The following is a 25425-nucleotide window of genomic DNA, read 5'->3' as shown; positions in this document are numbered from 1 at the left end:
CAATCATGACCGTGAACATGCTTTAACTCCAGAGATAGAGGGACACCTGGGGCTGGCTGGCTGGCTACCTTCTTAGCTGAAAAAATGCACTCAGGGGACACTGTGCTTCAGAAGAATAAGGTAAGGAATGCGAGAAATAGACACTCAGTGCTGTCTTCTGGCCTATACACATGCACAGGCACATACAGGCATGCGCCCACACGCGCGCGCGCGCGCACACACACACACACACACACACACACACACACACACACACACGGACACACGCGCACACACACACACGGACACATACACACACACGCACACACACACACGCACACACACACACGCACACATGCACTCATTCTCTCACACACACTTCACATTCACACACAAACTTCACACATACATAGAGAGAGAGAGAGAGAGAGAGAGAGAGAGAGAGAGAGAGAGAGAGAGAGAGAGAGAGAAGAACAAGGAAGGAGGAAGAGAACAACCATGGTGACATGGGCTTCAGATTCTACCAGGCCTGAGTTTGAGTCCTAGTGGCAGACCCAGTATGATGCCAAGCCACCAATGTGTACAGTGGTTTTGTCTGGTAGGGGAGCAAATCAGACAGTGCTCTGTCCAGTCAGCGTTGGCTCCATCACTGTCCTTAACTATTGTCACTCCGGACATGCTTGCCCTCCCTTGCTGCTCATCCTTTCTCCCCAGGAGGCTGTGGGTGGAGGCAGCATCACCCTGAGCATGGACCAAAGCAGTCAGCCTCTAGATGACATCAGCTGCCTACAAAGGCTGCTTTAAAAGGCAGGATGTTTCCTTGGCCAAAAGCAAAGGAGCAGCCTGGAAATCTAATCAAGTCCTGGCCACATGTCAAGGGAAGCAGAAGCCTTTATTAGAATGGAACTGCAACATGAGTGTGCAGCCTCTCAGACCAGCCCACAGACAGACACTGGGGGTGGTACACACACAAAACCACCAAAGGCTGGTGGCTGTGGCTCTGTCACTTTGAGAACATCCACTAGGATCCTCCAGCCCTAATTTCATTACCACCAGGTGACACTAAAATTTTCCTCTAAAAGAAAGCAGCAACCCTGGACTCCAGCCCCTACTTAGTGGACACTGCCCTTTCTAGTAATTTGCTCAGTTTTCTTGGGGTTTGGTTATCACGTGGCAAAGGGTGTCTGTGGGCAGGTACTGCTGTTGGACTCCAAATTCCCAAAGCCCAAAAGTTCACTCTTGGCTGTTCCCTTAAATTCTCACACCTCATATCATAATGAACATTCTAGATTTCAAAGGAAACCTCTGGCTGACTGGCTGGCAGAATTCTCATCTACTGGAAGAAGAAGAAATGCCTGCCCACTTTTGTGGAGGTCCCCTTGGAGAGTTGTGCAGCCAGTCCCCATGTGGTGAGGCTGTCCCCATCTCTCAGATCAACCATTGGCAAAGTGTGACTTGGTGGGAGTTCTTTTTTAAAAGAGGGAATCTGATATGTAGGATATGCAATAGTCACTGACTTCAAAGTACCCGAATCAGAACCCATACCCAGAAACTAAAGCACTCAGTTAGCAGAGCCCATAGCTCTCACTCAGGCTCCAGAACTGTCCCAAGGAAACTGAATATTTACATCCAGATGTATCATCCGGGACAGGAAAACATTTATTTTGAAGAAAAAAAGATGTTTCTAGGACAAGGGCTTAAGGCAGTTCTGCAAACAGATGCCCGAAGCCCACAGACAGGGCATTTATCTTGAGAAAGACTGGCAAGTAGTTGGCTCTGTGCCTGGTGGGCATTAACTCCAAACACTCCCCAGGCTTGGTGTACTTTCACAGGGAGGAGAGGCCTTCCCGTGTAAAACAGAAAAGGCCACTGAGGTAATTAAGATGTTCTGTTCTGAGATAATTCCCAGGCTTAGGCTGCCTAAGAGCCTCCAGAGTGACAACAGTGGACCTATCTTTAAGGCAGAAGTAACTCAATCTACATTGTACAGTGTGTGTGGTGACCCCAGTCCTCTGGTAAGATTTAAAAAAAAAAAAAAAAAAAAGGCCATAATGATCCCCTAAAGCTGTAGTTCTCAACCTGTGGATCAAGACACCTTTGGGGGGTTGAATATCAGATATCTTGCATATCAGATATTTACAAGTATGATTCGTAGCCATAAAAAAGTTACACTTAAGAAATAGCAATGAAACAATTTTATGGTTGTGGGGAAAGGTCACCACAACATGGGGAACTGTATTAAAAAGATTATAGCATTAGGAAGGTTGAGAACTGTTATAAAGAGACACCTAAAGAAACCTAATTCAGAAGACTCAGTCTCCCAAGGTCCCACTGCTGCCCCCCACCCCAGCCCTGCTGAGACTTGTGTGTGTGCCTGTTCACCAGGGCCTCAAAGAACAACCTGTGTTTTGCCTGGAGACTTGGTACTAGTCAAAACACTGGATCTCAGTAAAGGCCCTGCTCACCCCTCATGAGAAGGTCCATACCCTGTTATTTTGCCACTCCATGGCAGTTCCAGTTGCAAGATTAGATGTATGAATATATGACACCAGAGTCAAGCCCTGGATGGCTACTGACTGCGTGAGCCTGCGACAAACTCCTCAGAAACTGGTTCTGGCTACCCCTGTGAGCCATGGACTGCTCCTCAGACTCAGTCTCCCATAATGGAGGCACCCTGTCAAGATGTTAGCTACTTCCCTGATATGACAAGCTCTAAATACACACCCATCATAGCACAGCTATCTTATGCTCTGAATTATCAGCATAGGCTAAGTTTTACCGTGGCCCTTTAGATCAACCCCTGACTCCCAGGCTCTCTGACTGACACCCATCTTGTTGACCATTTGTCAGCTCAGAAGCAGCTAAGAGCATTGACATCCTCAAACCCTAAGGGCAGTTAAGGTGACCTGGGGGGGGGGAGTGAATTGTGATGAGGAGTTGACGCTCAGGTAGTCAGACAGGGAGAGGGGCCATGGCTAGGTAGTAACCGTGACACACTTTCCAAGATGGCCGGCTTCTTTCTCACCCTCTTGACCTGAGTGAGACCCAAGCCTGGCTGCTTAAACCAAAGGCCTTTGGAAGGTTTGTGTTCCTCTCACAGCAGGGCCTGCTAATGAATTGGCTCAACAAATTCAAGGCTGGATCTGCACAGAACAAAACAGTTGTGGGTCAATCAACTATCCTGTCTTAGTTCAAATCGACCAATCCCAAATAAGGGAATGGCAACTCTTCAAAGATGCAAAAAACCTTAGCCCTCAGAAAGAGACCAGATTTTTCTGCTTTGCAGAAGGGCTTTTACTCTGTGTGCCTGACGTGTGTGTGTGTGTGTGTGTGTGTGTGTGTGTGTGTGTGTGTGTGTCTGTGTGTGTGTCTGTGTGTGTGTGTGTGTGTCTGTGTATGTGTCTGTGTGTGTGTCTGTGTGTTTTCCCTCACCCCCAATTAACACCTTTCTTCAATTACAAAAAAAAAATTTTTTTTTTGTATTTCTTTTATGTGTTTGTGTGCATGTATGTCTGTGCTCCCATGCATGTGTGATACCGGAAGAGTTCAGACAAGGCTGTCAGATGTCCTGAAACTGAAGTAACAGGTGATTGTGAACCACCATGTGGGTGCTGATAAGTAGAACCTAGATCCTTCAGAAAAGCAGTCAGTGCTTTTAAACATAAAATCATCTCTCCTTTAAAAAATATGTATAGACACAAATATACATATATATGTGTACATAAACATATGTACATGCATGCACATAGATACATACATACATAAAAACATACACAGTCTCTCTTCTCTCTTCTCTCTTCTCTCTTCTCTCTTCTCTCTCTTTCTCTCTGTCTCTCTCTCTGTCTGTCTCTGTCTCTCTCTGTCTCTCTCTCTCTCTCTCACACACACACACACACACACACACACACAGACTGACATCAAAATTATAAAGATCCACCTCCTCTGTCTCCCAAGTGCTCAGAAGACTGAAATCCTGCCCTACCACACCAGCTCTGAAATGGTAAACTCCATTCCAGGTAATGGTTCTATCTGCTTTAGGAACAATCTTTCTGTTTCAACCTTTGACTTCCTTAGGCTCCCAGAAGCCATGTGCAGAATGGCAGTTCCAGGTGTCTGGCGACAGCTCCTGCGTTCCTCATATCAGTGTCAGCCCAAATAGCCAGGTCAGAGAGTCCATAGCTCTGTAAAGCAGCTACAGTCTTGGAGCCCAGGGTAGTCCTACGTCAGAAGCTTCCAGACACATAGTCACTGCATCAACATTCAATTCATAACACTGCAGTGGTATCTTACAGGTCCCTCCTCCACCTGCCTGGCCCCTCACTTACACAAGTGAAATCCTAACACCTACCCTTCTCCACAGTGTGTCTCTTAGAATACTTACTGAACTGATGGGCAAGAATCGGGGAACCTTAGACCGAAAACAAGAAGTCACAGAGCCTGTTCGGGGTGCTCTCGAGTCATAGTCACCTGGCCCAGGGCCCTCATGCTGAAAAATATTTTTAAAAAGAAAAGGAATGTTTTTATTTTCATTAATGTTTGATTATTTTAAGGCATTATTCGCCTTCTACAAATAGACACATGAGTCACTGATATAATAGAAACTTCCAGATCTAGGTTTGCAGACTCGTATGAGTGTGACCTAAAAGCATAAGAAACTGGAGTAGTGACCATGATATCTGCCTAGCTGCCCCAGGTATAATCATAAAAGGAGGGAAGGAGACCAAGTCCCTGGGGTGCGTCTTAGTTAGGGTTTCTGCTGCTGCTGCCATGAAACGCCGTGACCAAAGCCGCTTGGGGAGGAAAAGAGTTCATTTGGCTTCTACCTCCATCACTGAAGGAAGTCAGGACAGGAATTCAAACAAGGCAGGAACCTGGTGGCAGAAGCTGGTGCAGAGGCTATGGAGGATGCTGCTTACTGGCTTGCCCCCCACAGCTTGCTCAGCCTGCTTTCTTATATAACCTAGGACCACCAGCCCAGGGATGGCACAATTCACTGTGCACTGGGCCCTCCCACACTGATCACTAAGAAAATGCCCTGCAGTAGGATCTGAGGAAGCATGGTCTCAGTTGAGCTTCCCTCCTTCCAGATAACTCTAGTTTGTGTCAAGGTGACATAAAACTAACCAGCACAATAAGCTATTGACACTTGGCCCCAGGGGAGGACAGAATAACCACCTGGCTTGAATCCCAGAACTTGGGGTGAGCAGAAACCACAGGAAACTTTTCATGATGAGCATCCCTCTGCTTGGTGGGGAGGCTTTAACCCCCCCTCCTGAGGATGCTCGGTGGACCTTTCCCCTCCGGTTGCTTTTGCCAAAGGGATCAAGGTATGGGAGTTACACCAATAAATGAAGTAGGATCTGGACTGAGCTCAGAGCAGCTCACACGTAAGGAAGGGTGCAGGCAGGACCCAACATGGGTTAGGAAGCCATGTTGCTGAAAAGACTCAGCCTGCAGGAGCTCTGTGCATTTTTCTGGAGGCTGACCCTGAAGCTTTACTTATTTTGGTTCTGACTTGGATTAGCCAATGCGAGTATAGAAATGGTAGGCCTTTACTAACCCCTTAAGCACTAAGAAGAGCAGCAGTGACCAATGCATGGAGCCTGTGCAGCAGCAGATCACAGCACCCCGAGTTGTTCTGTTGAGTTGTGTCTCTACCCCCAAACTTACATGGCCAGTGAACTCACTCTGTGCTTGATCGTGTTGAATGGTGCATGCTACCTCACATACTGCTCAAACACATTTTAGTCCTGTGACTTCTGAATTGCCAGGACCTCAGAATACGACTTTACTTGGACACAGAGTCTAATTCACACTGAGGTTTTGTCATCCCAGTGGGTGCATGTCCAGTGTGGTTGGTGTTCTCTTTGCTGAAAAGAGACATTTGGATGGAGACACACACACACATGCACAGCAGAGGGAGAGAGAGAAAACACCATATGAAGAAAAAAGGAGAGAAATATTTATAGCACAAGGGATGCCAAGACATTCCAGCAAGCTCCACAATTAGGACAGAAGACAGACCGAAGGTCTCCTCACACTTAGAAGAAACCAGCAAAGCGAAGACTTGACCCAGGGCTTCTGAAATCCCTCTCCCTGGGTAGAACAAACACCCAACTGTGTCATTCTTTGTTGCTTTACAGCAGCCAGGAAAACAAAAACAGAAGTGTTTCTCTAGTTAAATCTTTCAACCAATATACCATGTTCCAGGCAATGGCTAGAACATAACAGGAAATGATCATCTAATATCTGGTCTCCTATTTGGGGCATTAGGACAATTTTGGTTTGAGGACATGTGTACTCAGAATAAAAACGCAGTCTCCTGACTGCTTGGGCATCTAGGTGCAACCGCATGAGTTACATCAGCATGAAAAGTTGGAAGTTGCTGACATGTGCAGTTTCAGGGATCGTCCTCAATGGAGGACACAATGCATTTCTCTCGCCCTCCCTGTCACTGGCCTCATGTCCTCTGCCCTCTGTGGCTATGAAAACAGAAGTCACACTCAGCTGCACACATAGAGGAGTCTAGCCTAAACTGCTCGTTAAAGGGCCTTTTACAGCATTAAAACAAATCCTACCTTCTTTACAATGCTGCTACTTAAAACCACTGTTTCAGCTGGGCAGTGGTGGCTCACACCTTCAACACCAGCACTCAGGAGACAGAGGCAGGCAGATCTGAGTTTGAGACCAGCCTGATCTACAGAGTGAATTCCAGGATAGCTAGGACTACACAGAGAAACCCTGTTTATAAATAAATAAATAAATAACCCAAAACAACAAAAAACCCACTGCTGATCCATTAGGAGAACTGAGTCTTAGTTGACACAAAAAAACATACTTTTTATTTTGGTATGGCTTATATTTTAGTGAAGAACATCAGAAAAATGTAAAATATTATATGTACTGTACATCATCCAAAGGGATGTATGTGATGAGAGGCCCTTGGAAAGCTACATCTGAGCTGGGATGGATAGGAGGAAGAGGAGCATTTGAAGGCGAGACAGCTGGAGGAAGGGTCCGTGTTGGGAGCAATGAGAGGGAAGGGAAGGTCAGGGCAGGCAAGAAGGGACAGGGCCTGGAGGACAAGCTCTTGGATAATGGCTGCATTGCAAAGGTAAATGAAAAATGATAACTGGCCTGCACTGACCTAACTCACAGAAAAGTACAAATGACTATGACTTGTTGCAGTACATCTCCAACACCATAAGCCCATGCAAAGAACATACAACTCAGTTATAATATTTATATACTGCACACCTAGATTGGGCAAATATATACACCACTACACCACTCTATACCCCAGCTATGACATCCCTTGTTACTCCATCTTCCTTCTACGTCTTTCCTCTTCTTCTTCTTCCTCTTCTTCTTCTTCTTCTTCTTCTTCTTCTTCTTCTTCTTCTTCTTCTTCTTCTTCTTCTTCTTCTTCTTCTTCTTTATCTCTCTCTCCTCTCTCTCTCTCTCTCTCTCTCTCTCTCTCTCTCTCTCTCTCTCTCTCTCTCTCTCTCTCCACTTCTTTCCTCTCCCTCTCTAAAACCTCCAGCCCCACCTTTCCCTTCCACTGCCCAATCACAGGCTCTTGCCTTTATTTGACCAGTTAAAATGGGGAGAAGATTCACCTAAAAATCCCCTGAGTAGGAGATCCACTCTTCTTCTGAGGCAGCCCCTCTGGAGGAAGCAGAATTAACATCAAAATACAAACAGCACCGGGGCAATCCACCACAGTGACTGGGCCCTGGTTCTTCCCTTTTGAGGAAAATATTCAACACATTTTTTATTTTTTTACAAGAGGCCACAGCTAAAAAAGACTTTGAACTTTTGAAAGAGATTTTAGATTTTTAAAGAGGTTGGATATTTTAAAGAGACAGAACTTTTACTGTTTGACTTTCAGAGCTCTGTGTTTTCACTGTGAGATACTGGGAATGAGTGAGAAAGGAAAGGGTTAATGGTGATATGTATCACGGTGACAAGGAGGGACTGTCCTGGATAGCTTTATATAAACTTGACACAAGCTAAAATCCTCTGAGAGGACAGAGCCCCAATTAAGCAAATGCCTCCAAAATCACATAGGGCATTTCCCGATCAGAGATTGATGAGCTAGAGCCATCATTGTGGGTGGGGCCATCCCTGGTCTGGTGGTCCTGGGTTCTATAAAAAGCAGTTGAGCAAGCCGCACTGAGCAGTGAGCAGTGGCCCTCCACAGCCTCGGCATCAGCTCCTGCCTCCAGGCCCCAGCCTCCAGGCTCCTGCGCTGCTTCTTTTGATAATGGCCCTGGTGTTTCATCACAGCAAGAGTGAGTCTAAGAACCTGGTTTCTACACAATGTATCCAGCCTGTGGTGCTTAGTTACAGCACTGGAAAACTAAGACACAGACTGACCTTTCCATTATTTTATATTATTTTGGTTTTTCGCTCAGGCTAATTTGGGATGGGTTTCTATCACTTGCTATTTTTTTTTTCTCCTCATCTTTTCTCTCCGTTTGTAGTCAGACGTTGTAAGTTTAGTCTGTCTCAGGACATACTCTGCTCACAGCTGGGCAGTAAAATGTCACTGCTGGTGTCAACTCCATTGGAAAAGTTCCACAGACTGTTTGTCTTTTTAAAGAAAACAATCGCCAGGATAGGCATCATACCTTTAAATCCTAGTACATCTGTGACTATATTTGAAGCATATTTTCCTGTTATCCACAAGTGCGGCTCGTCAGTGAGGAGACTGAATAAGGATCTCCTGTCACCACCCTAATTTCCAAGTTCCATCCAAGCAAAAATTAATTTTCTGTTTTTTTCCATCCGACCATGTTTATTAATTACTCTGAGTTCCCGTGGATATTCAAACTGTCAGGTTACTTTTTAATTGAACTCATTCCTTGAGTCCTGGAACTGCTGGGACGAGCCAGCTCTCTTTGATATATAGGATGCCACACTCTGATACCAGCATCCAGGGAGCTTTGTCCTACTTGTGATTGGAACAGATAGCACAGGCTGTCACTTGTGCCTGTGCCCTGTCTTCCTTCCATTCCATATTCGGCACAGGGCTGTCAGGTGTTAGAAATAGCAAAACAACTGGACATGGTCTTTACATCAAATAAAGAAAATATGGTCGTTTGACATCAGATTTGTTTCCACTAACAAGATATTATCTATCTTCAAAAACTCTGTTTTGAGAAATCATAAGGCGTTAGAAAAGAAATAACTACCTCACCAGGTCTCAGCATCTCACAAAGCCAGTGAAAGCAATTTCGCTCACATTTCCTGCATATATATATATATATATATATATATATATATATATATATATATATATAATCTCGCCAAATTAATCACAATTTGTATTTGTTATTTGAATGTTGCATTTTTTCTTTTAAAACAGGATTATTTCTTTATTTAATGTGTGTATGTGAGCTTGAGTGTATGTGCACCATGTGTATATAGGCCAGGAGAGGGTATCACATCTTCTGGAGCTAGAGTTGACAGATTGCTGTAAGTTGCTACATGGGTGCTCAGAACCAAACTCTGATCCTCTAGAAGAGCAGCCAGTTCTCTTAACTGCCAACCCATCTCTCCAGGCCTGTCCATTGCATTCATTCATTTGTTCACTCATTCAGGGGCAGGGTCTAACTATGCATCTCTGGCTGGCCTAGCACTCACAATGTAGAATAGGCTGGCTTCGAGTTTATGGAGATACATCTGCCTCTGTCTACTGAATGCTGAGGTTACTGTCTGCTGCATTTTTAACTGTTCCATTAAGTCATCAAAATGTGAAGTGCCATTTTATAATGTGTAATCACTGTAGTGACTATAAATGGTCCTTTGGGTGGGTATGTAAAATTCTTTACAGATCACTTTCTTTCTTCTGGCAACTAAGTTATTATCATTGTGAACAATTCCTTGATGGTGTATTTGTTCTTTGGCTTTTGATTTCATTTTTGTTTAGTTGTGAGATGAGGTTTTATGTAGCTTAAAATATCCTAGGACTTTTGATGTAGCCAGTGCTAGCCTGAAATCTTGATGTTCCTCCCTCCAACTCCCAGGAGCTGGGATTACAGATATGAGCCATCGTGAGCCCTCAGGCCTGGCTCCTTTGAAGATACACTTCTATGACTGGCTGTCTCTGTATATGACAGGATGATTAGGTCAATGCACAATTAGTGAGGTTGTTCTGGTTTGGTACTAGGAATCAAACCCAAGGCCCACACACACAAAGTGACTGCCACACCATTGAACTAATCCCTGTCTCTCTTGGGTTTCTGTGCTTGTTTGTGGATAGGTGTGAGTGTCTGCATTTATGCGCATGTACACATGCAGTTTTCTAACCACCACCCCCACAGGCACAGGCATGCACTGTCCTGTTTGGGGCTGGATTTTTTGGTGTCAGTGGCGTTTCTGCTGTTGACAGATCTCACTTTGTACTCCTACTTGCAACTTGCTATGTAGATCAGAGTGACCTCAGACTCACTGTGGAGTCAAGGGTCAGCTTGGACTTTTGATCTACCTGCCTCATACATACAGATAGAACACCAATGCTCATAAACTAATAAATAAATCTAAGAAATTAATAAAACTGTAAATCACCAATAGCTGTACAACCTTACATTTGAAATCTGAGGCTAAAGATCATTATCCAACCAGATTTCCAAATACTCCTCCTGGGAAACCCCACACTTTGGGAACAAAATATAAATCACTTGCCTACTGAATCCCCCAATATAGAACAAGAAGTCTATAACAGGTATGTGTGTGTGTACATGTGTGACTGTGAGTGTGTGTGTGTGTGTCTGTATGTGCCTTCTCCAGTATCTGTATCTGTGTATGTCTGTTTGTCTGTGTGTGTATGTTGTGTGTGTCTGTGTGTGTTTGTGTGTGTCTGTGTTTGTATCTGTGTCAGTCTGTCTGTATGTCTGTGTGTGTGTCTCTCTGTGTGTGTCTCTGTGTCTGTATGCGGGGTCTGTGTGTGTGTGTTTATGTGTGTGTATCTGTGTCTGTGTCTGTCTGTCTGTGTGTGTGTGCACTAACAAGTGCACCTATTATATGAGCACAGTGAAAATGACTTTAGGATGGAAGGACTTTGGTTTTCAAGTTCAAAGTCAATTTGCTTTTTGTTTTCTCTTTAACCCCCTCTCTTCTTCTCTTCCTCTCTCCCTCCCTCTTTCCTCCCTCTCCCTCTTTCCTTCTTTCTTTCCTTCCTTTCTTGCTTCCAATCTTTTTCCCTTTGGGACCAGATATTGAACCCAGAGTCTCAGGAACTCTAGGCAAGTGCCTACCACTCAACTGCACACCAAACCTCATTAATTTTTTTTATATTAAGAAAGAGAAAGAAGAAAGTGGATGGTGGGCTGGGGACGGCAATCATCAGGAGGCAGACAGGATCTAGAAGGACAAGCAGGTGAACTGGTCAAGGTCAGTCTGTGTATTTGTGAGAATGTCATAGTGAATCATGTATTATTAATACATGTTAATTAAAACATTTTAGGTGCTGGAGGGATGGCTCAGGGATTAGGAACACTGGCTCCTTTTTCAGAGGACTTGGATTCTAATTCCATCACCCATATGAAAGTTAAGAACTATTCATAACTCCAGTGCTAAGTGATCCCATGACATTTCCGGCCTCCACAGGTGCTGTACATGTGGCATTCAGATATGTTCAGGCAAAAATCCATAAACATAAAATTAAAACTGGAATATATACATATGATGCACAGTTTTTAAAATGTATATATATATATATATATATATATATATATATATATATATATCCCATGAAGGGTATAGAATATCCACTGAAGGGATTTTGTTATTTCTGATTTTGAATTTAAATTTGTGAGTTAATTTTGTTTAAGATTGGAAGCATTTGAATACTGTTACATGTTTCTGAGGCATGTGATGTTTGGGGCTTTGTAAACCTTTCCCTAACAGTTCTAGAAGCTGACTGGAAATGTATGTGACAGAAAACAAGAGAATTAAAAAGAAAGAATAGCTTAAGATGAGCAGTGGCTGCACTAAGGGACAGCTAATGTGGAACAGGAAAGGGAGAAAGAAATTGGAATAAAATATCAAGAAATAAAATTTGTCCAGCAATGTTAGAGAAATGGATCACACACACTGTACGATGTATTCACAAAGTCACAATAGTAACAGAGTAAATAAGTTCACCATTATATATTTTAAAAAGTAAAATCACACAAAATAATCTACTCTGCTTTCTTATCGTCATCAGTTTTCTTTACTAGTACACTGGGAGATTACAATGCAAACCCAATAGACAGACTCCACTGAGCTCCTCACAGGCCACAGCGGGAGGAGAAACAGGTGTGCATACACATTTTATAGCTAACTTTGTTCTATAAAGAAGATGACCTGGCCAATGTTTGTCTATGCTGGATGTCTGAGCTCCACAGGTCAGATTTCTGGTGACCACAGGTCTGACACACACAGCAGGGTGGCAGCTTGTGCTGAGTCAGAGTCAACAGGCTCAGATGGCACTGTAACCTCACCATAAACCCAAAATGCATTTCAGAGGAACTGGAGTTAAAGGTGTTCATCGCTAGACATGGAGGCAGGGATCTTTAATCCCAGCACTCAGGAGGCAGAAGCAGGTGAATTTCTGAGTTTGAGGCCAGCCTGGTCTACATAACAAGTTCCAGGCCAATCCCAAGACTATATAAAGAGATAGTGTCTTTTTTAAAAACACTAAAATTAAAATTTAGAAGGAAATTTAAAAAAAAATCTAAAGCAAAACTTAAATTTAAATATGTAGTTTAAAAAAGAGGAAGAAATACAGATTTCACTTTTCTATTTGACACATTTGATCACTATATGAAGCGCCAGGTGTGGGAGAAAGGCCAATACATTCTTTTCTTCCCTGGGGCTCCTGGACCAGAAGGTGATAACACACCACCTAATTTGCTGACACCAGAATTTTGTATTTTGACCTTTTGTATAAATAAAACCAAAGAATAAAGGCAAAATCCCTGAAACACTTCTAAAAATATAGTTTATGCAAACCAACAACAGCAAAAGAAAATTAAGACCAACTTGATAATTAACCAGGCAAAGACCTGTTACCAGAGCGTACATGGAGGGCTCATAACAGAGGAATAGTGACTCAGGATTCAACAAGGACTTTCTCCACAGTCGGCAGCCTGCACATTTTCCTGAAAGAAAGCTGTGGTGGTTTAGATGAGCATGGCCCCATAGGCTCTTACACTGAGTGCTTAGTCACTTCAGAGGGCTAGAAGGGTTAGGAGGTGTGGCCTTATCTGAAGATGTCTCTCTCAATGTCCCTCCCCTCTCTCTGTTACTGCTCTAGCACCCGCTTGCATGCCAACGTGTTTCCCACCATGATGATAATGGACTAACCCTCTGAAGCTGCAAGCCAGCCCCAACTTAAATGCCTTCTTTTATAAGAGTTGCACTGGTCACGGTGTGTCTTCCCAGCAACAGAGCAGTGACCACGGTAAAAGGCAAGAATGAAAAGCAGGTTGTGGCCAGGCACTTGGGAGGTGGAGGCCGGAGGGTGAGGAGCTCAGGGGTCATCAGCTACACATAAAGGTGGAGGCTAGCCTGCGGCTATGTGAAATGTGTCCCCCAAACTAAACATAAGCCTCTCCTCACCGTCACACCAGCGCCCACCACTACTGGCAGGCTGATACGTCAGCTTTTCTTCCTTGTGCTGAAATGATCATTGAGCAGTACATTAAAGCCAAGATGTAAGCCCACTTCAATGAGAGCACACAGGTTTTACTGTAGCATCTCATAAAGCAATAAAAGTGGTGGAGTGCAGACCATAGGGAGAGCACGATGGCCTATGGATGATAAAGCCATGACAGACTACACTGCTGACATTATTAGTCTTTCAAAAAAACAATGATTTAAGCTACCAAAATACTGAGAGAATGTGTTCAGGACAATAGAACTTCACATTGTTTTTTATTTGGTGTTTTGTTTTTCCTAAGGTCAGAGCTAGGTTTGGGAGGGGGATGGGCTGGATGGGGAGTGCACCCCTGTAATCCTGGAACTGGAAGGTGGGACAAGTTTCTGCCAGAATGGGCCACAGAGCAAACCCCTATTTCAGAAATAAAATCAAGTTCCCAAACACTGAGCTGTGGCTGGTGAGACGTCTTGAGGAGGCTCATTTCCACAGAATCCTGAATACTCAGTTTATGCTGAGAACTCTCAAAAGTTGTCCTCTGACCCGCACAGGTGGTCCACGGCACTCATGTGCCCAGATTTACACACAAATAAAAAATGTTTTTTAAAAACTCACTATGCCACCATTAAATATCAGAAAACCTGAAATTTATATTCACTTATCTTTACTCTTTTGTATTTTTACTAAGTTTTTGAATTTTGAGATGGCTGACTTTGCAGGTTTTACCTTGCCATTGTGACTGTCAACCTGAGTACAATCCACAGAGTCCAGAGAATGCACTCCTGCAAATGTGACCTGACCTCTGACTTCTACACACACCTGCATGTGTGCAAATGCATACATGCTCATGTGCAAACACATGTAAACACAAATCAATGTAATTTTTTAAAAAATTTTTGAGGGCCGGGCGGTGGTGGCGCACGCCTTTAATCCCAGCACTTGGGAGGCAGAGACAGGCGGATTTCTGAGTTCGAGGCCAGCCTGGTCTACAGAGTGAGTTCCAGGACAGCCAGGACTAAACAGAGAAACCCTGTCTCGAAAAACCAAAAAAAAAAAAAAAAAAATTTGAGAATGGGAATTAAATAAATACAGTTTAGGGGAAAAACAGTAGCAAAAACCTTTTAATAAACACCGAACGGTAGCACAGTCCCTCTCCAATCTCATTGCCTGGGGCCTGCTTTTGTTTCCTTTTCTAAGAGCATGTGTGACACAGCTGAGAGAGGTGCATGCAGAATTTTATTGACACATACTTAGCCAACCTATATCATGACTAACACCAAAACAGCTTTACGCATGTCCTTTAGAGAACCTAAAACAGGTCTGCGTAACTCTTAGCTGTGGGGCAGCGCTGTGGGTCTGTTGCTATTCCCTGATTTCCACTGTAGAAGTCCACTGACTGCCTCTTGGGATGAGTCGCAGCGTGGCTCTCCCCCTCTCTTCCCATTGAAAATGGTGTTTCAAATCATCCATCAGTTGGTTACTAGAGGACCGTGGCCCTGGCAGCAATTTCCACAGCCTTTAGTTTTCCCTGGAGTTAAGAGGTGCCTTGTTCTTCACTCGCATAAGGTGCTGTGCATGTTTCCCTCCCTCCCCCAGGAGGCCAGGTGTCATCCAGTCCCCTATCCTGACTTCTTTCAGTGATGAGAACAGCAGTGTGAGGGGTAAGCAGCAGAAACTCTAAGACACCTTCTTCGTTGTTTGCCGTCCCATATGCCGACCTAAGCAACTCACAGCCTTCTGTGCATTCTCATCTCTTATGTGGAAACACTGTGCCTTAGATGCACTAGGATTAAAGGTAAACACTACTGTGCCCAGCCTTATGTGGGTACTGGGGACTTGAACTCAGGTCCCTCAGGCTTTCATGGCAAGTGCTCTACCCACTGTGTCATCCTCTCAGCCATACTGTGTTGGAAAATATTTTTATTCCATTTTCACAGTTGATTGCTAGTTGGGCTGGCCATAGACTCCTTGGTTGAAAACCATCTTTCTCACCTCAGTGTTGATAACAATTCTATTACTAGGAGAATCTTCGTCTCCTGTTCAAGACTTCCATCTTAGTTAAGTTTTCATGCTGTGCATCTTCATCTCCTGTGCCTGATAGAAACCCATGCACATGGCTGGGATATACTGACGTCAACCGACTCCACAGCAGTTGGTGTTCTTCCTGGCCTCAGACTGTGGCTCTCTTCCATCTGGACGTACAGAGATTCTTCTATAGGATAAACTCCACTAATCTTTATTTTTTTCTTTCTTTGTGTGGTTGGGGGTGGGGGGGACAGAAGGACACTGACTGTTGATCCCAGGGTCCTTCACAATCTAGGTGAGTTCTCTACCATTCACCTATATTTCCATCTTGTCTCATATATCCTTTCTGTATAACCTAGGCCACTCCTGAACTCGAGCCCTCCCAAATGCCTAGGACTATACTTATATGCCAATTGCACCAATTCCACCAATATTTTTGCCCAAGAAGCAAATGTTCAATGGTTAGCACTCCATATGAAGAGAGTAGACTCCATCAAATCCCTCTGTACAGTTTTAGCTCAGTGCCTAGCTTCCCTCAAGCGTTAAGGGTCTGATGGACATGATAGCAACCAGTGGACTGTGGCCACTGTTTCTGTGGCTCCAAATCAGCTTCTACTACATGAAGACCATAGTCATTCCTTAGGCAGGAATGTTCTTAGGATCAATATGAAGAAGGTATAAATCTTAACTCTTCCTTTAATGGCCATGTGACTTTAGGCAATTAATTTCCACTATTGGCTTCCCAAATAAAGACAGGTATATGCTACTACCTCACATGCTGAGGATAAACTGGACCATCTGTGCCCAAAACAGAATACTGTGCTACAGCCAGAAACCACTGTACAGGTAACTTTCGAAGCTGCTTCCAGGCCTAAGTCCTTAACAATTCTATAAATATCATGTCAACTTCTAGAAAAATTAAAGTGGATGATAAGGTCAGCCTCATGAATTTTAACAAGAAAGAAACTGGATTATAATGGCCTGAGTATAAGAGCACATTCATCTGGCTGAGTGTATGAGTTCATGCATTCATCTCCAGACATCCAAAGTAAGTTCTTCTTACAAGCATTCTGTGCGAGCACACACCCAGCAGGCCACTGTCTTCCTCTGCAAAGATCAAAGGACTTTGCAGTTTCGCAAGTATATGGGTCTAAACCAAGCACACGGCTCCTCCAAGAGTGTGTGTTCAGGACAGACATGAATCAGAGCCCCAGGCTAATTTTTTGCCCGGGAACATTTTCCCTGAAAATAAAAAGACCCTTTTCTGAGGAACAGGGGGTTCCAAATCAGCGAATTGATCTATTCAGAAGACGGAATAGATAAGGTGGTGTCTGAGAAGAGACAGGGCAAGGGTCTCCACAAAAGAAACATTCCAGAAAACTGCAAAAAAAAAAAAAAAAAAAAAAAGTCAGCCCAGTGTCTCCTGATGCTTCACACACTCAGAGAACTTAGAGATGTTGTATCTCTGTGCCTCATTTTACAAGTGTGACGTCTCCAAAATGGAGCCACCTTTAAGTTTAGGAGGGTAACCAGTATGTTCTACCAAGATGGTGGCATGCAACATGACATAGCCAAGGAATGTTCCAGAAAGAGCATGCATGAAGCCAGAAAGTTTAGACTACAAGAGAGCAATAGAATGTTTTGAGCAGGATGGGATACCTCTCCAGAGCAACTGGGAGATTATCCAATGCCTTTGAGCATTACTGAAAGAATTTCTTGGGTTTGTTTTTAGTGTTTTTTTTTTGTTTGTTTGTTTGAGAAGCTAGGATCCTTAACAAGCTAAACAAAACTAAAGCAGTTATTGATGTCAAGAAAATGAAAAGTTCTAGAAACATGTGGCTTGACAGAGAGCAAAATCAAAATGTAGCAAATGTTATATACATTAACGTTAAAAACTGGTACCATTATTGAAGGTAGGGAAGGCGTGTGTGGGGGGTGAGGTGGGGGGTGTGCATTCGTGTGCATGTGTGCATGTGTGGGGGTGGGTGGGTGGGGTGGGGGTGATGAGAGCTACAGGTTTATATTCTATACAGAGAGAACTTAGAGATCATGCCTAATGTTTAAAAAGAAGCTGTGTAAGAAATACAGCCAAGCAGTGTTGACACACACATTTAATCCCAGTTCTAAGGAGACAGAGGCAGGTCAATCTCTGTGAGTTTGAGTCCAACCTGGTCTACAGAATGAGTTCCAGGACAGTCAGGACAATGTAGACAAGCCCTGTCTCAAACACCCCCCTCTCCAAAAAAGAAATGAAAAAATGAAATCAGAAGAAATAGCTCTGATAGTTAAAGATGGAGGAGGAGACAGGGAAGAGGCCTGCTGTTCATTAGGGTCGATGGCATAGCTGACATTTAACCACAGAAGGGTATTATTTTTGGTGAGAATAAAAATAATTTAAGAAATCACATTTGATTTCTTAATCATGCCTGATGACATCACACAAGGGCTTTGCATAAGAATTGGGTTTTGTTTGTTTGTTTGTTTGTTTGTTTTTTAGAAGATTAGTTTAGATAAATGAAAACTGTAACCTTGGCATTGCATCATCCTGTAGAATGGCTAAGGCGTGGCACCGCTGTTAAGACTGACATTGCTCTTCACAGGATCCAAGTTCCCGGCTCAGTGTTCACATCAGGTCATTCAACTACCTGTAACCGAGCTCCAGGAATTTTACATTCTCTTCTGACCTACATGGGCACTGGAACACGTCACACACACAGACACACAGACACAGACACACACACACACGCACGCACGCACGCACGCACGCACACACTAAAGAATATGTACAATAAAATCTTGTTTTAAAAATAAGTTAATGAATGCACTACCTCCTAACTATCATTTTTGTATAAAAAATAAGTCCATTTTATTGACAATTTCCAACAGTATATAGTGCATTGTTATTCATTGCAGCCAGTATATTGTACAGTAAATCTCTTTCTTTCTTCCTTTCTTTTTTTTTTTTTGTTCTTTTCTTTGGTGTTGATGATGAACCCTTTCACATGCCAGGCAGGTGCTATACCATTGAGTTAACTCCACAGTGCCATAAAGTTAATTACATGCACACACACACAATCAATCAATGTGTGTGTGTGTGTGTGTGTGTGTGTGTGTGTATGTGTGTGTGTATTTCCCCCCACAGTGACATTCCCAGTGTGTCTACCTTAAATGCATGGCTAGTTTGAACTGGAAATGTTCCTCACAGGCTCACGCTTTGGATGCTCAGTCCCCAGCTTGAGGCACTGAGAGTTGGAATCATTGCTGAGGTGAACTAGGCCCTGTGGTTTTGGGGCTTTGGGTCCTGGTTCCTAAGATCAATGTGTGGGAATTTGGAGCTGCAGGCCCTAGAAGCCCATCTGTGTACAGAGCATGATGGGCTATTCTGGTGGAAGCTGGAACGACTTGAACATGGCAGACACACAGGCAGTAAACAAATGTCAGAGGAACCTGGGTATCTGACTACAGTCCTTGCATTACGTCTTGGCAAACAAAAATTAATGCATTTTTAAAAAATTGGCTGTGTCCTTTCCATCCCCTAAAAATGGAAGTGAGCACAGATTTAAAAAAAAAAAAATGGGCTGATTAATTCAGAAGGGGAAATTTCCAAACCACACCATGCAGGCTAAACAGGATTGCTGCTGCCTGCTGCTGGGTAGATTTACAACAGGAGAGGGTAAAGGGCTGACGGGAAGGACTTGGGCAGTGTGCAGTTTGTGGGGAAAGGGTGTGAATACAATCAAAGTTGTAGGCAAAGCAAGTACTGCAGACAAAGCCCATCTCTGTGCCATTATTTTAAAAGCTGTGGAACCTTTAGGAGGTCAGGCCCGGCTGGTCGAAGCAGGTCACTGGGGGTCCACCCACTTTCCAGCCTGCTTTTTCTGTACCCAAGATCCATAATGATATCAGAATTCACCCTTGGCATTGTACATTCTGTGAGCGAGACCATGGTGTGAACAAGCAAGGGTTGCATGCTTTAGCATGTTTTAAGCACCATAAACTCCACCATTCCTTCCCCACCACGAGGCACTAAAGCTCCCCTCCCTCACCTAAGCTCCTCTCTCTCTCTCTCTCTCTCTCTCTCTCTCTCTCTCTCTCTCTCTTTCTTTTTGTTTTGTTTTTGTTTGTTTGTTTTGTTTTTTGCTTTTTTGAGACAGGGTTTCTTTGTATAGCCCTGGCTGTCCTGGAACTTACACTATAGACCAGGCTGTTAAAGGCATGTGCCACCACTGCCCATCACCTAAGCTCCTTTTGACAGGCATTTTGTCACAGATATGTAGAACTTGTGTTGACTGCCACACATTCATTCACAGCTTACTGTTAGGTGAGGCTACTGTCAGCAGCAAGCAGCAAGTCTATTAGCATTTACTCTACATTTTACTTACAGGAGTGAAATAGTTTGGTGGGAATCTTTGGACTGTAGAACGAAATACAAAGTTTCTATATGAAAAAAAGAAAGAGAAAAAAATGGTTTCTAAGTCTGTTTTTTTTTTTTTTTTGAAGTGAAAATCTTTGTTAATTTGTTGCTCATCTCTCATTAAACACTTTAAAGATTAATCTAGACATAAAGTGCCCAGTGAGGGTTAAAGCCACAGGCATTGGCACGTACGCCCATATGCAAATATGAGGGCTTGTGAGAGCCAAAGGGGCTTAGAGTTACCTGGCCGGACTCTTGGGAACCGGTGCAGGAAGTGTCTCGTACTGTCCCGGACAAAGATAAAGTGACTGCACAGGAGGAACAGACAGACAGACAAAAACAGCTCATTAGTTCACCATATTATCATCATTCACACACACACATACACACGCACACATACACACACACACACACACACACATACACACACACACACACACTGTTTGTTTGTTTGTTTGTTTGTTTGTTTCACTGTCTCACTGTGCAACTTTGACTGTCCTGGGACTAGATATAGATGGAGCAGGCTGGCCTTAACTCACAGTGATCTACTTGCCCCCAGGCAATGCTGGGATTAAAGGCATGTGTGTCTATGCAGCCAGTTCTAGGAGGCAGACAGAAGGAGGCCCTTGCAATTCAGTGGCTGCCCTGCCTCACCAGTCAGTGCACTCTAGATTCGGTGAGAGAACCTGTCTCAAAAAAAAAATAAGGTTTCTAAGGAAGACATCTGATGTTGATCTCTGGTACACACACACACACACACACACACACACACACACATGTGCACATGCATAACATTCTATGTACACAATCACATTTTAAAAAGAAGTTGCTAAAAATTATAGGTCAAAAGCTTGAGTCTCTATTAAGAAATAAAGAGCCTTTGAAGAATGAATAGCTCAAGGTAGAAATTTTCATTGTACTGTTTGCTTAGGTTTTGTTTATTGACCAGTTTTTGTTTATTGGAGTAGAGTCTGTTAGTAACCCAGGCTGACCTTGAACTCAGGACCCTCATGCATTTGCTCCTGAGTACTGGGGTTACAAGTATGTGCTATTATACCTGACTCCTACTTCTAATTTATTTTTTATTCTTAAATGATCTAACATATAAGTTTTCTCCATAAGATAATGATAGCAATATATGGTCATGCACCTATATAGTATACATAAAACTCTATGTATGGGTGTGCTCATCTATAAGTGTAGGGAACAATAACAACACATACAGAAGGGGAAACCAGGCTGGCCTCAAACTCACAGAGATCTGCCTGTGCTTCCTGAGTGTTGGGGCTAAAGCTTCTCATATTTAATATATACTTAGGTTTCTTATATGTTCTTCTGTGGCTTGAAAACTCATTTCTTTTTAGAGCTGAATGACACCCCATTGTCTCAGTGTGCCCAGTCTGTCATCTACTGAAAAGCAACCTAGATGCTTCTAAGTCTTGATAAGCATGAGCAAAGCTTCTGTAAATGTCATTTACTGTCCTTCGTGATGAATTAGGAGTCAAAGCTGATTGACACTTTGTCTTTCTGTCAGTAGTGTATCTTGTCATGAGCTTCTCACTCCTGTCCTGTGTCTGTTTCGATTGCATGGTAAGAAGGCTCATTCTCACCCTTGAAGGCAGGTTAGAAGACAGAGTGGCCAGCGTTTTCTGGAAGCTATGCATCTTTACAGCAGTGGGTCCACCTTCTTTTGGGTGACAAACAGTGCTCAGTGCTCAGTCCACTAGTTTCTCCTGTCTTTTCATTGCCTGGAGATTGTGAACCAGATTCTTACTGGTGGTGAATTCGCTCTATCACACCTACATTTATGTAAGTCTCTCATTTCTACCTGAAGTAACAGGGAGCATTTACAATGGTAATACGCCTCCTCTGAGGGAATGCCACAGCACAGAACCATCCTGCCATGGGGCAGAGGGATAGATAAGCAAAAGTGATCGTCTGAATGTGAAGGATATGTCTGCTCATCAGATACAGCTACAACTTTGAAAAACGATGTGTAGAGAGTTCAAATAGTATGGAGAAGGTTCTGGAAAGTCCTGGTTCCTGCTAGTGACAGGGTAGGTTACTCAGATGACTCCTCTTAGTATAGGCAGCTAAGAAGGGAGGACAAATGCTAAAAACAAATTTGAGCATTCAAACATGTGCAGATGTAAGTAACAAGGCAGCAGGGATAAGACTCCAAACAGAGAGAACTGAGGAGATAAAGGGCCAGCTCTGGCCTGGTGCTGTTGGCTGGGAACAAACCAAACCAGGCATGGGAGTGCAGCTGAGTCTGAGGGAACTTCAGAGCCCTGGAAGTACCCAGAGGCCAAACCCTGGGCCAGTCAATGGTAAGGGTAGCCCAGAGGTCTCCACCCACATGCATTTGAGACCCCCAAAGGGTAGCTCCTGAGAGTCAGCCCTCCCACCTCACCATTGCCAATGGACTGCAGAGGGTCGCCTTGCTATCAAAGCAGAATCAGAAAGGGAAGAACCCCTGCTCCAAAGGGACTATAACCAGGGGCTAGTTCCGTGCATACATTCCATAGATCTGCATTGCAGGCATGAGCCACTGCACAGAAGGGTCCATTCCCAGCAGTGTGAGCCCAACAGCTCCCCTAAAGCTGCCAAGGGAAAAAGAAAACCTTCTCTGGAAGGAAACACTCAGCCCAGGCCTTGGGGAATTCACAAAAAATACATTTGAAGAGCAAAGGGCACCATGCACTAGTGACTGATAATCACACACACCTGCTGTGAGTCTACACACTGAAAAATCAAAGGACTCCATGAAAGGATGCTGAGAACAGGAAAAGGGGTGCAGTAGAGCTGCAGGATACAGAGCAACACATGCGTGGTAAGAGACAGCGCCATTTCTACAGGCCCATAGTGAATCTGTTAAAAAAGAAATTGAGCAAGCGATCGCACTCCCAACAAGCCTGTTAGCCATGAGAAAAAGTGGCCAGAGGCCACACACAGCCCAGTGCCTTCAATGTTTAGTGACAGTTTTAGTTATTAAGACTTGGAGGGAGGAATATCAATGACATCTCCTGTGCAGAGGCCGGCAACAAAGTGCAGATCGGCCCTCCAGTTCCGAGACTTACCCTGTCTAAAATGTCAGGAGTGTTGAGGTTGAGAAGCCTTGCACTTACCATTCAAGTACAAGGGATCAAAGGCAGTGGGACTCAAGGGAGACATCTAGGCAGGAGACATAAACTCTGGGGATCTCTACTCTGGGTGTTTACCACCTGGAGACAGGCTGAGCCCACCGTCCACGGGGACAGGGCATATGGAGAGGAGTATGTGGGTCCCGGCACTCGGAGACAAACCCCAGTTGGGACAGGAACAGAAGGCAGCTGAAAGGGCTAAGGAGAAAACCAAGACTGAGGATTGGAAAAAATGTCAGGGAGTGAAGAGTGGAGACAGGACTGGGTAGGAGGGTGAGAATGCAAACCAACTGTGGAGACCTACTGTGTGCTTACTGGCGGTGAAGGACTTAAAATGAGATAGTCCTCCTGCATACATGATACATTGCTACCAGAAAGGCTGTGAGGTTTAACCAATGTGTGGCTTTGCCAAAACAAGCAAGAGACACGGGCAAGATGACAATGGGCATGGGAAGAGGGCACCGTGACTGGGCGCAAATGCGAGCCACATAAAGGTGGGATGGGGGAGGGGAAGCTGGAGCGGGGCCAGAGAAGACAAGTCATCTACCTAAGACCATGGAGGATTAAAATTATGAGTCTTGGGGAAAAAAATCTAAGGAGTGGTTGAGCTCGAGGAGCAGTGAAGAAACCAAGAAGCCAGGCTGTTGACAAGTCACTGAAATCACTGTGGGGGCGCAGAGCGCTGTGAGTAAGGAACCCAAATTCTTTAACAAATAAGGAGGGGCCATGGTCTGCCCGCTGACTGCAACTCTGAGGGAAAAGCAGGCCTGGGGGCAGGGGATCCCATTTTTATGTCTCAAAATACCAAAAAACACAAACAAAAGTCATAGGTATGGAAAACTGAGAACATCACACAATTTTATTAAATGGCACTGCCCCAATTCAAATCATTCCATCAAGGCCAGCTGTCGAAACATTGTAAGTTTGAATCGCACGGGCACACAAACATTCCTTCTGTTTCCATACTGAATATATTCTCAGATACCACCACAGAGGAAAGCACTGGACTCCCCAGCTTCTGGAACTTGGTCCTTTATGAAATGTGGGGAGGAAAGGAAAAAAGGCCATAAAGAAACCGGAGAAGGCTTGTCCCTCTGGGGAAGCTAAACACATGAGTTGTTTCATTAAGGTTTTCCACAGTGGGACTCTGGCTTGTCCCAAGGATGGGTAAGGAGCAGGAGAGGAAGCACATGGGAGAAAATATCAGAGAATGAGTGGCCAGAATGATTTCACCGGTAGCTTGGTTACCTGATACCAAGCCGGAAAGCCAAGTATAACCCAGCATTTATATTAGTCCAGTGAAGCAAACAGGATAAGATTTGTCTAACAAACCTATACCAGTCTGTTATGTTCACAGTTCAGATCTGCGAAGCAGTAGCAACAGGCTCCATGCCACTTATGTGTGCATATCCAGCTGAGAGTTTTATATTCACTTAGCAAATACAACTGTCTCTTATTTCCTTTTGGTTTTGGAAGACAGGGGTTTTTGGTTGGTTGGTTGGTTGGTTGGTTGGTTGGTTGGTTGGCTGGTTAGTTGGCTGGTTAGTTGGTTGGTTGGTTGGTTGCTTTGGTTGTTTTGAGATAGGATCTCTCCATGTAGGCTTGACTGTACTAGAACTCGCTATGTAGACTAGGCTGGCCTCAAATTCACAAAGATCTGCTTGCCTCTGCCCCCCCACCCCCCGAGTCCTGGGATTAAAGGCATATGCCACCATTCCCAGCTGAAGACAGGGTACTATGCAGCCCAAGCTAGCTTGGAACTTGAGATCGTTGTGCCTCAGCCTCAGTGTAGAGTCATAGGCACGTGTGACTACCCAGCTACAACGCCTTGGTCTCACACAGTGGCTATGCATCTTCAGGACTGATGATATTACTGGCTCTTATCATTTGGGAACTATTAAGACAAAGAGAAAGGAAAAAGACTGAAGGTTCAAGTAACAAGCCGAAGTCCCTTGAAGAGACCTATTCAGCACACGTCCCTTCAAAAGGGTCCTGCTAGGCCCTGGAAGTGCAGCCTTTGGATTCCAACTACCAAAACCCTGCCTGCTCCCTCTCTGTGAGTAGAGCATATGGTAAACAGGAAGGAGAGCTACATGGTCAAAGCCCTCAGTTAAAAGTGCTGTTTTGAGCAGGATCTGGTGGTGCACACCTTTAGTCCTGCACTTGGGAGGCAGAGGCAGGCAGATCTTTGAGTTTGAGGCCAGCCTGGTCTACAG

At 44.1% G+C, this 25425-nt stretch overlaps 1 protein-coding gene across 2 annotated transcripts in view; it reads right to left on the bottom strand.

Annotated features, from left to right (window-relative positions):
• Window positions 1–25425, bottom strand: part of Stpg4 (sperm-tail PG-rich repeat containing 4) — a 32699-nt gene that overhangs the window by 1380 nt on the left and 5894 nt on the right. For both annotated transcript variants that reach the window (XM_076942486.1, XM_034514605.2), the window contains 3 exons: window positions 20310–20374; window positions 20035–20089; window positions 4361–4465 (listed from right to left, as the gene is read on the bottom strand). In XM_076942486.1, the coding sequence (XP_076798601.1) occupies window positions 4361–4465; window positions 20035–20089; window positions 20310–20374 (225 nt within the window). The remainder of the gene's footprint in view (window positions 1–4360; window positions 4466–20034; window positions 20090–20309; window positions 20375–25425) is intronic.

This window comes from Arvicanthis niloticus, chromosome 11 (assembly GCF_011762505.2).
Source record: "Arvicanthis niloticus isolate mArvNil1 chromosome 11, mArvNil1.pat.X, whole genome shotgun sequence".
In the NCBI taxonomy this organism is placed as follows: domain Eukaryota; kingdom Metazoa; phylum Chordata; class Mammalia; order Rodentia; family Muridae; genus Arvicanthis; species Arvicanthis niloticus.
Note: the sequence above shows the minus strand (reverse complement) of the source record. Positions and strands in the feature narration are given on the sequence as shown.